Source organism: Bison bison, unplaced genomic scaffold, assembly GCF_000754665.1.
Source record: "Bison bison bison isolate TAMUID 2011002044 unplaced genomic scaffold, Bison_UMD1.0 scf7180017864068, whole genome shotgun sequence".
Lineage (NCBI taxonomy): Eukaryota > Metazoa > Chordata > Mammalia > Artiodactyla > Bovidae > Bison > Bison bison.
This window is the reverse complement of record NW_011494640.1, coordinates 5437575-5450576: the sequence shown is the minus strand read 5'-3', so window position 1 is coordinate 5450576 and position 13002 is coordinate 5437575. Positions and strand designations below refer to the sequence as shown.

General features: G+C 44.2%; 1 protein-coding gene across 1 annotated transcript in view; it reads right to left on the bottom strand.

The window, feature by feature from the left end:
* Positions 1-13002, bottom strand: part of SLC16A14 (solute carrier family 16, member 14) — a 34057-nt gene that overhangs the window by 20169 nt on the left and 886 nt on the right. The window contains 2 exon segments of the mRNA XM_010837011.1: positions 10-37; positions 5430-5701. Coding sequence (XP_010835313.1) covers positions 10-37; positions 5430-5688 — 287 coding nt within the window. The 5' untranslated portion in view covers positions 5689-5701.

Here is a 13002-nt window from a genome sequence, read left to right as displayed (position 1 = left end):
CCCCCAAGGGTTTAAAAAAAAAAGCCGATGAAAGGCCCTGTCACAGACATTGAGAAAGGAACTGACTAGCGGAAAGTTATGACCAACCTAGACAGCATGTTAAAAAGCAGAGACATTGCCAACAAAGGTCCATCTAGTCAAGGCTATGGTTTTTCCAGTGGTCATGTATGGATGTGAGAGTTGGACTGTGAAGAAAGCTGAGCGCCAAAGAATTGATGCTTTTGAACTGTGGTGTTGGAGAAGACTCTTGAGGGTCTCTTGGACTGCAAGGAGATCCAACCAGTCCATCCTAATGGAGATCAATCCTGGGTGTTCATTAGAAGGACTGATGCTGAAGCTGAAACTCCAATACTTTGGCCACCTGATGCGAAGAAGTGACTCATTTGAAAAGACCCTGATGCTGGGAAAGATTGAAGGTGGGAGGAGAAGGGAATGACAGAGGATGAGATGGTTGGATGGCATGACCGACTCGATGGACATGAGTTTGAGTAAACTTCGGGAGTTGGTGATGGCCAGGGAAGCCTGGCGTGCTGCAGTCCATGGGGTCGCAAAGAGTCAGACATGATTGAGCGACTGAACTGAACTGAACTGAGTGGCATTTTATTTTCATTTTATTTTCTTAGGGAATCTTTATATGAAGACAAAACATTACTAGAGCTGTTAACTAAAACAAACCAAACCCCCTGCCGTGGCCTTATGTGCAGAGAGCTTTTGGCACGCAAAGACAGGTTTCAAAAATGTCCCCGAAGAACACAAGGTTCTAGATTTTCAGGGAAGACAGGCCTGAAATAAATAGACATGTTGATTCATTTTCTGGTCTACAACAGATCCTACACTAGAGGTCCAGGGGCTCCACACAGCCTGTATATACATTTTGTTTATCGAGAACAAAGTTTTAAATGTTTTGAGTCAGTTGCCAACATTTAAAAATTAGGATTATTCATAAAAAAATCCAGGGGCAACAGATCTTCCCATACGGCCCAAAGCAGCTGGCTGTGCACGGTAGGTGATCCTGCTTACCTGTGTCACACCCTCTCCGGTTTGCCGCAGTCCCCACCCACATGTCAGTCTCTTATTTGGCCTCCTGGTTTCATGTACGTGGCTTGTTTGGCTTCTGTACACATTTGAGTTTTTTCTCCAGACTTTAAGCGAGTATGGAAGGGGTTCTCGGGACGTCCATGCTTCAGGCGAGGCACCTGTAGCCTGTTTTCATGAGGACATCTAGATGCAAACCAAGCCGGAAAGAACTTCTCATGACTTCACACATACTTCAGGCTCTGCTGACTCTCAGTTCCAATGAGACCCATCAGGCTATGCATTTAGGACACTGTGTGGAGATTCAGGAATACACTTTGCTCTATTTTTTTTTTTTTTTAATTTTCGTCAACCCTCTTTTCTTCCTGCCTTTGTGGCAACTTGTCTTGGGATAAGTGATTCCTTCTTCAAACATTTGAGGCTGTACTCAACATTCAGTGTTGTTGTTCAGCCGCTAAGTCGAGTCTGACTTTGCGACCTCATGGACTGCAGCACACCAGGCTCCTCTGTCCTTCACTATCTCCTGGAGTTTGCTCAAATTTGTATCTACTCAGTCAGTGATGCTATTTAACCACCTCATCCTCTGGCTCCCTCTTCTCTTTTTGCCCTCCGTTTTTTCCAGCATCAGGGTCTTTTCCAATGAGCTGGCTCTTCACAACAGGTGGTCAAAGCATTGGAGCATTCAGTAAGATCATCCATTTTATTTATTTTTTTGACTGTGCTGTGTGGTATGTGGGATCTTAATTCCCCAACCAGGGGTGGAACCCAAGTCCCCTGCATTGGAAGGGTGTAGTTTTTACCACAGGTCTACCAGGGAAGTCCAAGATCATGCATTTTAAACATCATCTTAGGGAATTCCTTGGCAGTCAGTGGTTAGGACTCAGCACTCTCATTGCAGTAAGATCCCTTAGGTTGTGCAGTGTTGCCAAAAAAAAAATAAAAAAGATGTCACATTTTTTGATCATGATTACTTTATGCAGTTATGAAACCCTATGTTCAGGTGGGACTATCTCAGGCTAAACACTTACTAAGCTGGGACTTCCTGGTGATCCAGCAGTTAAAGAATTAGCCTTGCAATGCAGGGGACGTGGTTTCAGTCCCTGGTCAGGGAACTAAGATCTCACATGCCGTGGGGCAATGAAGCCCATGCAAATACTGAGCTAGTGTGCTACAACTAGAGAGCCTGTGCGCTGAGATGAAAGACCTCACATGACACAAGGAAGGCCTCAAGTGCTGCAACTAATACTCGACGAAGCCGAACAGAAAAAGAATGAATTTAGTTTCCCACGGGCGAGTCACTGCCCGAGAGAGTGCTTTCAACTCTATGCGTAGTTCATGGAATTTTTAAATTTAAAAGCGGTAACTCAACGTCCTTACAAGGATGAGAAAGAGAAAACAATTTATACTTATTCACTTCAAATATATTTTTGGTTCTCATTCAATGTCATGGCAGGCAGGGTGGTAGAGTGGGCACCATTTTGGAGTCCAGTGGACCACATTTGAAGCCTGTCCCTCACTTACCGGTTACAAGTTAACTTCAGTAACGTAACGTCTCTGAGTGTTGCATGATCTCCTCTGTGAGATGATGATGGTCTGGCCCCCAGGCTTGCCAGAGAATCAAATGAGATCATGTACATCATATGCACTTGGCATGTGCATGAGTTCATGTATGCTAAGTAGCTTCAGTCGTGTCCTACTCTTTACTACACTGTGGGCCCACCAGACTCCTCTGTCCATGGAATTTTCCAGGCAAGTATACTGGAGTGGGTTGCCATACCCTTCTCCAGGGGAGCTTGCCAACCCAGGGATTGAACCCACATCTCTTACACTTCCTGCATTGACAGGCATGTTCTTTACCACTAGCACCTGGGGAGCCCACACTTGGTGTGTAATAAGTGCTAAATAAAGGAGAGCTGTTTTTGCTGGCTTCTGCCTTGGAAAAGCACCCAACATATCTGCTGCCACCTGTATCAGGCACCTTAGATAATGAATAGCAATTTAGGGTCATGATAGACAGAATAAAAGACCTTTCATTTATATAACTATGAGTGTTGCTGTGCTATAATTTCTGAGCACAAGATAAAAGATGTTTATCTGGCAGGTACCTTTCCTGAAGAAAGGTTATTCTACTGTCGGAAGCTCCACTATCTGGAATTCAGAGACTCTCAGAATTCAGGATTCACAGTTACCTCCCAATTAAAGGTGACAATCACATTTCATCACCACTGTTGAGTTAGGTGTTCTGATTTGGGGGATCATCTTCAGGAAAGTGAAAGTGCAAGTAGCTTAGTTGTGTCCGACTCTTTGTGACCCCACGGGCTACACAGTCCATGGAACTCTCCAAGCCAGAATACTGAAGTGGGTAGCGTATCCCTTCTCCAGGGGATCTTCTGACCCAGGAATTGAACCAGGGTCTCCTCATTACAGGCAGATTCTTTACCAACTGAGCTGTGAGGGAAGCCCAAGAACCACATCCAATAACTTTAGGACTGATTTCCATTGTTTATGCCTATGGAACTTGTGAAACATGAAATAATACCAAAGACAATCTTACTGGATGGCTTGGAAAATATTGGGACAAATATCCTGGCCTTTGGCTGAATTTTCTTTTTTGTTGTACACACACACTTCCTAGTTTAAATCTGAAAGTATTTTGTTCTACCCTCTAAATATTTATTTTAAAAAAGGTAAGAAAATGGATTTAAGTATTTCAGAAGACTAGTTTTCCTTTACTTACTCATTGAAAAGGTAAAATTATATCCAACATGAAAGTGTTATTCGCTCAGTCATGTCTGACTCTTTGCAATCCCCTGGACTGTAGTTCACCAGTCTCCTCTGTCCATGGAATTCTCCAGGCAAGAATACTGGAGTGGGTTGCCATGCCCTCTTCCAGGGGATCTTCCCAACCCAGGGATCACACCAGGGTCTCCTTCATTGCAGGCAGATTCTTTGCCATCTGAGCCACTAGGGAAGCCCATATCCAACATAAAACTAGCAAATTCCCTGCACTAAGATTAACCTCCTTGCACTTCTCATATGATACAACAGTCCTGATATGAACAAGGCCACGGCAGGGTTGAAGGAGTCAGTTCATTACAGTTACAGGCAAAAATGATTTATCAGCAATTCACTCACACACGTAATGGTGCCCTTATTTAATTTTAAAACTAGATCAGTAACCAGTCCCTGTGATAAACACATACCCCCTGCACACATCTTGGGAAGTAACACTCTGTCCTTGTTTTCTGTCATTAGCACTGCCACTGTTACTAATGTCACTGGTATTATCCAAAAAGAAACTGGCTGAATACCAGCCAAGATCCACAAATCTCTGAATTGAATTCAAGCAATTAATTACCAGTGTGGAAAACACTGACAAGGCACAGACTCTCGTCAAACACAAATATGCCTGACATACACATCCTTTTACAAAACCAGGAAGATATCTGAGGCCATTTATGTTTTCCCTGGAGGAGGGCAGGGCAGTATTCCCCAGTATTCTTGCCTGGAGAATCCCATGGCCAGAGGAGCCTGGCGGGCTACAATCCATGAGCTTGCAAAGAGTCAGACACGACTGAGTGACTAACCACTTACACTTTTTTTCAGCTTTCTGGTTTACTGTCTCCAATTAGATAAGAATTGCTTTCATAGATTTCTGGGTGGTTAGCTTAAACAACAAAATACAAGAATATATTATTATTCCTTCCTGTTTGCGGTATCAATAACCTTTCTAAAAACAGCTTAATAGATTTTTCAACCACATGGGATCAATATTTCAAATTTAAAACACCAGGGCTCTGAAATAAGATGGCTATTTACTTTTACTGTGTTTTCTCTAAGTTTTTTTTATCTTTTAAAAATATTGATAAGTGTTTAAAAACAGATTTGTAATGGTAGGTAATGGTTTACAATAGTTAAGAAAACAGGGGCAAACATTTTTAATGATCATTTTTTTAAATGCTCAAAATGTTTACAGTACTCAAACAGGAGTATCACACAAAAGAACAAATATTGTCTGATTCTACTTATTCAAGGTACTTAGAGTAAACAAATTCATAGAGACTTTAAACAGAATGGTAGTGGCCAGAGACAGGGGGCTGAGAGGAGAGGTGGCAATGGGGAGTTATGGCTTAATCGGTAGGATTTCAGTTTAGGAAGATGAGAACAGTTCTGGAGATGGACGGTGGTGATGAATGTACTCAATGGTATTGAACTGTATACCTAAAAATGGTTAAAAGGTTAAATTTCATGTTAGGTATATCTGACCACAATAAAAACAAGAGTAACATCCACCAACATCTCATCTCTGGTACTTCAACAAGATAAAGCATGACTTACATTGAGGGACTGTCATATTATAGTTATAATTGACAACAGGTCACACGTGAACATACCCACAATCAAAGTGACACCCATGCTGAGGGAGCTGACCCATGCCGTCAGGCCGCGGCTCTGATGGAATTCTTCAAGCCACTCCACGTTGAGGACTCCCAGGGCCATCTGGGAGCCCATGATGAGGATGTGCACAAAGAAAGAGGACAAGACCATCACCCAGGCCCAGCCGCCATCAATGTCTGGGTGGGGTTTAAGTGTCTTCTTATCTTTGGGGTCATCTTCAAAATCATACCCAATGTCTTCATGACTTGTATACATTTTCCAAGATGTTCTGAAATACATAAGGACAAATAATTTCATGGAACATTAGAACAAAAAATATCTCCTTCTTCTTTGGACAGCACTACCTCCCCATCAAAACCAAAGTCACCCCACTGTCACACTGGATCTTTAGTCTTCATCATTATGTAGATTTGGGAACACGTCTTGCTTTTCACAAGACCAAGTGCTTTTATGAAACCTGTTTCATCTTTGCAGTCATCCTGTATACAAATACTATGATGGTTATTTCAAAGAAATGAAAATTGATTCAGAGAAGTTAAGCACCTTTCCCAAGTTCTCAAGGCCAGTAGATAGTATGGCTAGACAGGAACCTGGGAATTGAACCCAGCTATTCCTGATTCCAAAGCCCAAGCCTTGTGTCCCTTACTGAGATGGAAACTGACAGATAACACAGATGTCAGAGAAGGAAGGCTCCTGGCCTTAGGCAGGGTAGCTCGGTCCTGTGCAGGCTCCTGGCAGAGGTTATTGTTCATAGTTTTGTGGGTCCAAGTGTTCAATTTGTTCAGTACAGCTACAGGGGGTTGGCCTCAGGGGGACTGACTCATACGAACCCAACTCGGGAGACTGGTAAAGAAGAAGCTAATTTGTTATCTGACAATGGGAGATAGAGTTTTCTAATAATGATGATGCTATATCTGACATACAAGACTTACTTTTATCCCTTCTGTCCACCCCCATTCTGAGCATTTACCTGGGAAGCTAGAAAACTGCTAAGACAACAGGAAATCGGACTAAAGAAATTTGGATACTACAGTGATGTTCAGGTTACCAGAAAGCCAGGGCTAGATCTTGAAGGCCTTTATGTGTCAAAAAAGGATCTTAGAGTTTATCTTTACAAAATGAACAGTTAGCAGCTGCATTTGCACAAGGATGAGATAAGATGGGATATGTGCTTTGTATACACCCATCTCTCAAGTTGTTCGATCAAGAGGATGGAGGTTGGATGGAGCTAGAGGGGAGATGATACCAGGTCAGGGAAGGTCTCTGGTTTTATCTTGTAGGATGAGATTGAAGTTATGTGCATAGGAACTGAGAATAAAGAAAAAAAAATAGAGATAGAGATAAAGACAGAGACAGACATAGATGCATTCGTGCTAAGTCACTTCAGTCGTGTCTGACTCTCTGTGACCCCATGGACTGTAGTCTGCCAGGCTCCTCTGTCCATGGATTCTCCAGGAAAGAATACTGGAGTGGACTGCCATGCCCTTCCCCGAGGGGATCTTCCCAACCCAAGAATCAAACCCAAGTCTTTCGTGACTTCTACACTGCAAGCAAATTCTTTACCCACTGAGCCACTTGGGAAGCCCAGAGAGACAGAGAATGATTAACCCCAAAGGTCATGGGACAGGGTTAGTCTTGATCAAGAAGGGTGACCAATCCTCTAAGACTGGAGGAAGCAGCAGATAGATAGAGATAAGACAGTAAGCATGGGATGGAAAGTTATGCTTGTTAGTGTAATTTCTTTGGTGAAGTCCAGGGAAGCTAGCTCACTGGTTGAGAATGAGGAGGATGGTGGCTATGTTGGGGCCTCAGGGTTCAGGATAATGAAACAAACCACTGTCTACAACAAGTGGAAGTGATTGTTGGGCAGCTGAGCCCTACGGGGCAGTGAAGCCCCACGGACAGAGCGGAGGGGGCACTCGGCCCCAGAAGCCACCAACGAGGACAAAAAAAGCAAGAACCAACGACTAGAAGTTGGTCTGCTTTTTTGTCATCACTGTTGTGCCAGTAATTCTGGATGTCACAGACAAAACACTCTTCCCTGAAAAAATCTGTTGTTGGTCAAGGTTTCAAACAGTGATGTGTTCATATTATGTCTGTAAGCATCGCATCAGCATCATTTTCTAAACACTGTGTTCTACATGGAAGTTATTTCAGAGAACTAATGGTGATATTTTGGCTTTGGCCACCTGATGAGAAGAACTGGCTCACAGGAAAAGACCCAGATGCTGGGAAGGATTGAGGGCAGGAAGAGAAGGGGATGACAGAGGATGAGATGTTGGACGGCATGACTGACTCAATGGACATGAGTTTGAGCAAGCTCCGGGAGTTGGTGATGGACAGGGAATCCTGGCATGCTGCAGTCCATCGGGTCACAAAGAGTCGGACAGGACTGAGCGACTGAACTGAACTGACACATATAGGGCCCCAGCTGCACACATCTGGCTTTTTTTCCTTACTGTCTTTTTCTTTTTAAAAAATCTTTTTATTGAAGTATAGTTGATTTACAATAGCATGTCAGGAGTACAGCACAGCAATTCAGTTTCCTTTATAGGTTATTATATAATATTGAATGTAGTTTCCTGTGTTATACAATAGGTCCTTATTGATTATCTATTTTATATACAGTAGTGTGTATATGTTAATCCCAAACTCCTGATTTATCCCTCCCTCTGACCTTTCCTCTTCGGTAACCGGAAGTTTGTTTTCTAAGTGTGAATCTGTTTCTGTTTTGTGAATAAGTTCATTTGTTTCATTTTTTAGAGATTCCACATGAGTGATACATATGATATTTGTGTTTTCCTATCTGACATAATTCACTCAGTATGACGATCTCTAGATCCACCCATGTTACTGCAAATGGCATTATTTCATTTTTTTTTTAAATGGCTGAATATTATTCTATTGTATATATGTACCACATCTTCTCTATCCATTCCTCTGTTGATGGACATTTGGCTACTTCCGTGTTTTGGCGATGGTCAACAGTGCTGCAGTGAAAATTTGGGTGCATGTATCTTTTTGAATTATGGTTTTCTCCAGATACATGCCCATGAGTGGAACCACTAGATCGTATGGCAACTCTATTTTAAAGGACTCTCCACACTGTTTTCTATAGTGGCTGCACAAATTTACATTTCTACCAACAGTGTAGGAGGGTTCCCTTTTTCTCCACATCCTCCCCAGAATTTATTATTTGTAGACTTCTTGACGGTGGCTATTCTGACCACTGAAATTTTAATTTGCATTGAACATCTTTTCCTGTGTCTTTTGACCATCTGTATGCACATATCTGTTTTGACAGTAAGAGTTTCTAAGAATTTAGAACTGCTGACACTCAGCTCAGCTCAGTTTGAGTCTGCAGTGCCTGCAGTGTTGCACATCACTGCCTTTAGCAGGACCTTCGAGATGGACCCTGACATCACATGATGGTGGGGATGAGGAGCAGGATGCCAGCTACTTGACTTTTGCCCTCCACATGCCCACCTGCAGTCTTCATTTTTGTTTAAAATTTAAAAGAGCGAAACAGAGTGCCAGAGCACAGGGTGAAAAACTTGGGTTTGGAAAGCAGTCAATGCAAGAAATGTTTTACTCAGTTTGAATAATGTCTTTAAAATGCAAATGCATTCTTTGTTTCAGGTAATTATTTTAAAACAGAAGAGCAAATCAGAAAACAATTATTACTGACCGTGACATGTGATTATTACTGAAAATCCTTTAGTTGCAGTGGAGGAAGGTGATGTAAAAAACGGTCCCAAATACACTAGGAACACCTCCAACTGGGGGGCTTTTCTGTGCAGTACTGGCCCATGGACGAGAGGACAGAAGCAGATTGTGGCAAAGCACCCAGAGCCCAACCTCCTTTAGGGAGGCGCCCTGTGCCGTTTGCACAGCCTCTCTCTGTACACTCCTGAGCAAAGAATTGTTTTTACTTTTTTGAAGGCTATGTGACCTGCAGAACTTAAAATGCTTACTCTCTGACCCTTTATAGGTAAAGTTCACTAATCCCCAGACTAAGAGTTTGTTGGGAAGAAACAGGCACTAAAAAATCAAGGATGCTAGTGGAAGAGCAATTTAAAGGATCTATCCTGGGGCTCATCGTGACTCTTCCCTTCTCTCCTAATCATTATTTTTATCTATTGGGCTTCCCTGGTGGCTGAGACAGTAAAGCGTCTACCTGCAAAGCAGGAGACCCAGGTTCGATGCCCTGGAGAAGGAAATGGCAACCCACTACAGTACTCTTGCCTGGGAAATTCCACAGACAGAGAGCCTGGCAGGCTACAGTCCATGGTGTTGCGAGAGTCGGACACCACCGAGCAATGAACACATCTTGACTCTTTCTTTCGCACTCATTGTTTTTATCTTTTAGATGATTCTATCTCTTAAACAGCTGGGCAGTTCTCAGCCACTACACTTCCTGCCCACGATGCTGCTCTCTGCTGGGTTCTTCCCGTCACCTCTTGTTTACCCAGGCTGCTGGGAGCGATAAAATGCTATCTTACCATGTAACTTCCCCACCCTGTCAGGTTATCTTGAGGATCAAGTTCAAACTGCCCTGTCTGCCCCCCAGGTTCTCCTCTTGCGTTATCTGCCGCTCTGCCAGCTCCCTCCTCCTGCTCTTCACCTTTGCCCTCTACTTTCCAGGCTGGTGGAAGCACCTGCAGCTCCCTGAACCTGGCACAGCCTTGCAAGTTTTTGTGCATGATGTTTTCTTCTTTCGGGAACGCTCTTCTCTCCTTCAAATCTCCTGCTCCTCTTCTGCTCATCCTTCAAGGTTTAACTGAATTCTAATAGTGAAATTTTGAAAGAATGAGAGAAAAAAAAAATGACCTTACAAATATCTCTAATATCCAACATTACAGTAAGTGTTAAATCAGTCACTCATGCCATAGCTATGCAATGCCAGTGCACCATCAAAAATGAAACTACACAGGCTCTTTGAAGACATATAAAGGTCACACTAAGGTGTGAATTATACTTGGGGGGGGTCACAAAATGGGGTGCATGAAATAACTCCTTTTTGGTTGTTTTTAAAAATATGTTATCCATAGTGGGGGAAAAACAGACTGGAATGAAACAAACCTGTTGATGGAGATTATTCTTTGAATGATGGTCTTTCAAGTAATTTCTCTCTTTACTTAAATTTTTGGGGAAAGTTCTAAATATATATCAAGGAGATCCAACCAGTCAATCCTAAAGGAAATCAACCTTGAATATTCATTGGAAGAACTCATGCTGAAGCTCCAATACTTTGGCCATCTGAAGCAAAGACCTTGATGCTGGGAAAGATTGAGGGCAGGAGGAGAAGGGGGCGACAGAGGATGAGATGGTTAGATGGCATCACTGACTCAATGGACATGAGTTTGAGCAAGTTCTAGGAGATGGTGAAGGACAGGGAAGTCTGGTGTGCTGCAGTCCATGGGGTGGCAAAGTCGGGCACAACTTAGTGACTGAATAACAAACTTTATTATAAGAAAGTAAAGTTCCCTCTATCTTTTAAACATCTCCTGGTTCAGCTTCTTGCCTCCAGTAGACTGGTGGCAATTCAGAGCCGTTTCCCTTGGGAAGACTAGTCTGCACTGGGCTGTAGACTTGTGTGTGTGCTTCCCCAACACTCTCTTCTCCCACCATGAGAGGACAGTCTGCCTAATGATAGAAAGGGAAGTATAAGATGTAACCCATTCTAGGCTCACCTGCAATAGAAGCTCTGCCAGTCACATTAGGGCCTTGCACTGAAAAAGCTGAAGGAAGGAGATGGGAAGATTAGGGACCAATAGTCAACTTCCCATCCTTCCCTAAAGTGAGCTCATTACCAGTGAAAGAGAAACTATTCATGGGGTAAATGAAGTAACACATGCAGGCTATGACATGGAAATCAGCTACATATTTACCTGGTAACAGGCAGAAATGAAAATAATTCAGAGCCTGCGGGAGTGTTTCAGAGATTAAAAGGAAATTAAACTTTCCACACCACTGTTAGGGGAGTAAGTTTTATAAGCAAGTCATCGATTTTTAATTTGACTATTGTGATGTTGTTGTTTGGTCCAACTCTCTGTGATCCCATGGACTGCAGCATGCCAGGCTTCCCTGTCTTTCACTATCTCCCAGAGTTTGCTCAAACTCATGTCCCTTGAATCAGTGATGCCATCTAACCATCTCATCCTCTGTTGTCCCCTTCTACTCCTGCCCTCAATCTTTCCCAGCATCAGGGTCGATTATGTTAGCATATAAGGAGTTCATTATAAGTGAGAAGTGAAAGGGAAAGCTCCAAAATAAAATATAAAATACAGTCTTCCCCAGAGGTGGACAGCTATGCTGGTAGCAGGTTCGTCATTAGATGTAGGTGTGTAGGGGCCTCTCTGTAATTTGGCTTTATCAATATTTGCACTCTAGACCTGGTGTGCACTGGAAATATCCAGCCTTTAGAGGGTGCACTTGAGGTCAACAGGCTGAAGAGCCTGGAACAGCTGAGCTAGTGCGGAGACCACAGCGCAGTAGAAAAGACTGTCAGGTACCCTAGCCAGGTTCACGCTGAATTAGAGGGAAATGAACACCTGAGTGCCTCCTATGGCCAGGGATTGTGCTTGGTGGCTTCTCCACCACGATTCTGTCCAGTTGATACTAATGTTCCATTTCACAGATAAGGAAATCGAGGCTACTTGTAGAATGGGGGCCATGCAGCTTAGAGAGGCTAAACTACCAGGTGCACGCGTGCTAAGTTGCTTCAGTCATGTCCAACTCTGCGACCCTATGGACGGTAGCCCACCAGATTCCTCTGTCCATAGGATTCTCCAGGCAAGGAAACTGTAATGGGTTGCCATGCCCTCCTCCCGGGGATCTTCCCAACACAGGGATCGAACCCACCTCTCTTAAGTCTACCTGCATTGGCAGGTGGGTTCTTTACAACTGGCGCTACCTGCGTGGTAAGCCAAATTTGGACCCGGGTCTGAGGGATTCCAAAGCCTATTTTATCCACCATCACTAGTGAATGGTGAATAACTAACTGACTGACTGACTGTCTCATACACATACACACATCACAGGCAAAGCGAAAAGGAACCTTTCCTATGTCCAGTAATAACCCTCACTCATCCTTGCTAATGAGCCTAGATCAGCTTTTCCGTGGAAAGAAAACGGCTTAATTGTTAAGCAGAGTTGAGCTCCTAAAACGCCGTCCGAGGCCTCAGCGGCGTCCGGTCCCGACAAAGCCGCCCCCGCCCCCGGCCCCTCGCCTCATTTTTGTCTCCGCTTCCCTTCCTGAGGGGCCTCGATCAGAACCGCAACTGAGGGACCCGAATCTCAAGCCGGGGGCTGGACCCCCGCGGTCTGGCCTTCCCGCCGCCTGCCTCCCCCGATCGCCGCCCTCTTCGAGAGGGACCCTCCGTGCTCCCCCCTCCCCAGCACCTCGAGACTCCCTCACCCCCGCTCCATCCCGTGTCTCCCCACACGCTGGGAGCCCGCCAGCTCCGCGGGGAAGCGGGGCCGATCGCAGTCCCTGCAGCCTGCGCCAGGAGTCCTCCAGCAACCCCGAAAGTCCTCTGACCCGGGTCTCCCCGCCCCCTCTTCCTC